The sequence below is a fragment of the Rhagoletis pomonella genome, unplaced genomic scaffold, assembly GCF_013731165.1.
Source record: "Rhagoletis pomonella isolate Grant_MI unplaced genomic scaffold, Rhpom_1.0 Rhpom_scaffold_00001, whole genome shotgun sequence".
NCBI classification, from domain to species: domain Eukaryota; kingdom Metazoa; phylum Arthropoda; class Insecta; order Diptera; family Tephritidae; genus Rhagoletis; species Rhagoletis pomonella.
This window is the reverse complement of record NW_023458555.1, coordinates 17,165,857-17,169,552: the sequence shown is the minus strand read 5'-3', so window position 1 is coordinate 17,169,552 and position 3,696 is coordinate 17,165,857. Positions and strand designations below refer to the sequence as shown.

Here is a 3,696-nt window from a genome sequence, read left to right as displayed (position 1 = left end):
ATAATTTTTGAACTAAGTGAACTGCACGGAAAAAGTATGACTTCTAAGAGAAATGTAAGGTCTTTACATTCGTATTGGACGAAGGTAGAGGCGATTCCTTATGGTTGTCATACTAATTTTCTTATTCAGTAAAACCACACTCTATAACTAATATAGCTAGTCTTTGCTCTGTGGGGAACTGCATTGATGTTGCAAATAATTTTCTTCTTGAAGTCAATGAAATACGCAGGCACCCTGGAGAATTTTTTAGTACCATTTTTTAACAAAGAAATGAAACACCGTTGTGAACAGAATACTAACCTTTATACATATGTGCGACGCGGAAAAGATTTGCAAAATGAATAAACAGCCAATCAATTCGGGGGCTGTGAGATGCTACGACAACAACAACTTCTAAATGGTAGCCTATTTACAATCCAACGCACACAAAAACATTACAAAAACATTTATTAATCGATAGGGCACTATTGTTTATGTGGAAATAACACCTTTTTATCACTTTTGGTACATTTTCACATTTTTTCTCGTATTTTTAACAGAATTAATACTCGCGAAAACGGAAATTAACAAATAACTGTTCTAGGGCGCCAAAAAGTAAGCAAAGCACAGGCTTGCATTTGAGCTAAAAAAAGTTTTAAAACGGAAGTATGTTTTTGTTTGAATTTGTATATTATATATTCAAAAAAGTTAATTAAATTGTGTTACAAATATTTTCAAAACGTTAACAAGTGGACAACCATTAAGGTTTCATCTATTTAAATAATTAAAATTCCAAATAAAACGCTAATTCTTGCAATTGCTCTTTGATTCCTCCGAAATGCAGCGGCATTTCTGAAAGAATTTGTAAATTCAAGGCGATGTGGCAACATGCCGTAATCATATGTTTTTACTTACGGGTGCTGCCAGTGTGCAAAATTCCTTAACCATCAATTAAAAATAATTTCATTATTTTTCCATTTTTTGCATAAAACTTGATTTATTGTAATTGCAGATTCATTTAAAAGAAATATACTTTTATATCTAGCTTATTATACTCCCACTGAACACTAATGTAAATAATGCCCCAAAATATTTGATTGCTCCATCTTATCTGCTTTTCTGATTCAATGGGCAACACTACGCTTATCAGCTGATTGAAGCTGATTTATACAATGCGGTTGGTTCTGGTTCAATAAAGTTTTTCTCTCCAGTAAAAATAGTATAAAGTGCATATTATTAGTGGAAATATAAAGTTTTCAAGTGCGTCGCTGCCAACACCAATTGCATATAACAATAATGGACGTCGACAAAACATTGCTGAACCCAAACAATGATCACAAATCAGATATAAAAACGCCTTTTCTGATTGGAGTGGCGGGTGGAACAGCTAGTGGAAAGGTAAGTGCACATAGTAAAGTGGGTGGTGCGAATGGTGGCACAAAATGTTTAGTTTGCAAATGTTAATAAAAGAATAGTTGGGAAATATGCAATTGTGTATTAACACATCAATAAGCATAAATTGCGCATTGAATGAATGCTGCCGATAATCAGGTCCAGGCATAGGTTTGGTTCAAATCTTTGGATGCAAGGGTTTATTAGTGCAACCGAGCTTTTGTGGAATTCCGCAGTAGTGAAACAGTTAATCGTTTATAGTCAGTCATTAGTATAATGTAAGACCCTGCATACAATCTCGAAAGTCCTTTTACTATTCAGGCATTTGTATTTGAATTTTTTCTAGCTACTAATAATTGATTAATACCTTTATTTTTAGTCGACAGTATGTAAAAAGATAATGGAACAGCTGGGTCAAGCTGATATGGAGCAAGCGCAACGGCAGGTAATCACATATGTCAATACTCTTTAAGGAATATGGAAATCTTTATGGGATCAAAATTCTTCATTTTGTGTTTTTTTTACCGTCCTTAGGTGGTTACAATCAGCCAAGATAGCTTCTACCGCGAATTAACAGCAGCGGAAAAAATAAAAGCGCAAAAGGGCCTCTTCAATTTTGATCACCCGGATGCGTTCAATGAAAATTTGATGTATGACTCATTGCAGGATATATTAAAGGGCAAAATTGTTAAAGTGCCATGCTATGATTATCGCTCAAATTCGCTGTAAGTAAGACTTTAGTCTTTAAGCAATTAATTCACATAAAGCATTTTTAAAAAGTTAATTGAAAAAGTTCGAAGTTCGGTGTACTTACACAGTACATATCACATGAAAATACGCTGCAGCAAAATCCCGAATACATTTTCTATTTAAAGTATTATAACTTTAATAATGTAAAAAATGTTATTGCATAGTGTAAGTTATCTCTTCATCCATCTTAATTAGCAAATTCTCAACAGTCATACCACATTCCCTTCATACTCGAAATTATTTGCTTTCACTTGTCATGGTTGCCGGAAATGCTTAAAACAATTGAACAGCTTGGAAAATATCACACAAAAGCTAAGATGGGCTACATTGTACTCAATGCTTTATCGTTTTATTTAGTTTCCATGCGATTATAATATAATGGGCGCTTAGTTCATTGGCCGTCGTCTTACATTAACACGTAAATCTATATATTTAATCATTTTACTTCGCTTATGTCATATATGTATAAAGTTCCATACTGATTTACTTGATTGCAATAATACTGTTGCTGATTCGTTTCGACGACTTCGTAATAAATTTCCTAATGCTTATCGCTAAAGAAAAAGTTATGAATAATCTCTCCAATTCAATACCAACACCCCTCTCAGTAATATTAAATCAAATAAATAAGGCTATAATTGCTTATCTTCATTTCATAATACGCGCCTTTAATTTGTTTGTAAGTAAATTTTATCTATTTATTTACAGTGATCATGAAAACATGCTAACTATCTATCCGGCTGATGTGGTGCTTTTTGAAGGCATACTCGTTTTCTATTTTCCCAAAATTCGTGATCTCTTTCATATGAAACTATTTGTGGATACCGACTCTGATACACGTTTGGCGCGAAGAGGTAAGTGCATACATATCTATAAGGCAAATATTTTTCCCATTTGTCGTATAATTAATGTATACAATTTTTATTTATGTTATTACAGTACCGCGTGATATCAATGAACGCGGACGGGATTTAGACGCTGTACTAACACAGTATATGACTTTCGTTAAGCCGGCTTTTGAAGAATTTTGCTCCCCGGTAGGTGATAAAAAATACATTAAAATGTTCCTATGCCATCTGCAGTTATTTGCATTCTATTTTTTGTCCTATTTATAGACGAAAAAATTCGCAGATGTTATAATACCACGCGGCGCTGATAACACCGGTTCGTAGAGATTCATTCGCATATTCGTTTTATTGTTGTATTTATTGTTTCCTTATATTTGTCAAACAGTTAACAGTTGATAACAGCTATAATACTATTTGTATACTCTACTCTTTAAGTAGCATTTAGTTGCGCTTCTTTGGTTGTTGTTACTATGTTGATTTGCAGAGTTTTAGAGCAATAACTTAGTTACTTAGCTATTTTTTGCAAATTTCTAAGAGCTTAAATTAATCTATTTTCGAACTTACGTACATATGTATATATTTCTCAAGTACACAAAATGCAAAACAAAAACTCCTACACAACATTTTTCTAGGTTTGTATTTTACAACAAAGAAACAACATAAAATTCGCGCGCAAATAATTTCAAACTCAATTTTTGTATTGTTGCTGTTGCCTTATTATTTTTTT

The 3,696-nt window shown here is 32.9% G+C and overlaps 1 protein-coding gene across 3 annotated transcripts in view; it reads left to right on the top strand.

Annotated features, from left to right (window-relative positions):
- The first annotated feature begins 1,124 nt into the window (after nt 1–1,124).
- LOC118740141 (uridine-cytidine kinase) overlaps nt 1,125–3,696 on the top strand; it is a 16,883-nt gene continuing 14,311 nt past the window's right edge. For all 3 annotated transcript variants that reach the window (XM_036471645.1, XM_036471654.1, XM_036471638.1), the window contains exons 1-6: nt 1,125–1,377; nt 1,751–1,816; nt 1,906–2,096; nt 2,830–2,975; nt 3,061–3,158; nt 3,237–3,285. In XM_036471645.1, coding sequence (XP_036327538.1) covers nt 1,276–1,377; nt 1,751–1,816; nt 1,906–2,096; nt 2,830–2,975; nt 3,061–3,158; nt 3,237–3,285 — 652 coding nt within the window. In that variant the 5' untranslated portion in view covers nt 1,125–1,275. The remainder of the gene's footprint in view (nt 1,378–1,750; nt 1,817–1,905; nt 2,097–2,829; nt 2,976–3,060; nt 3,159–3,236; nt 3,286–3,696) is intronic.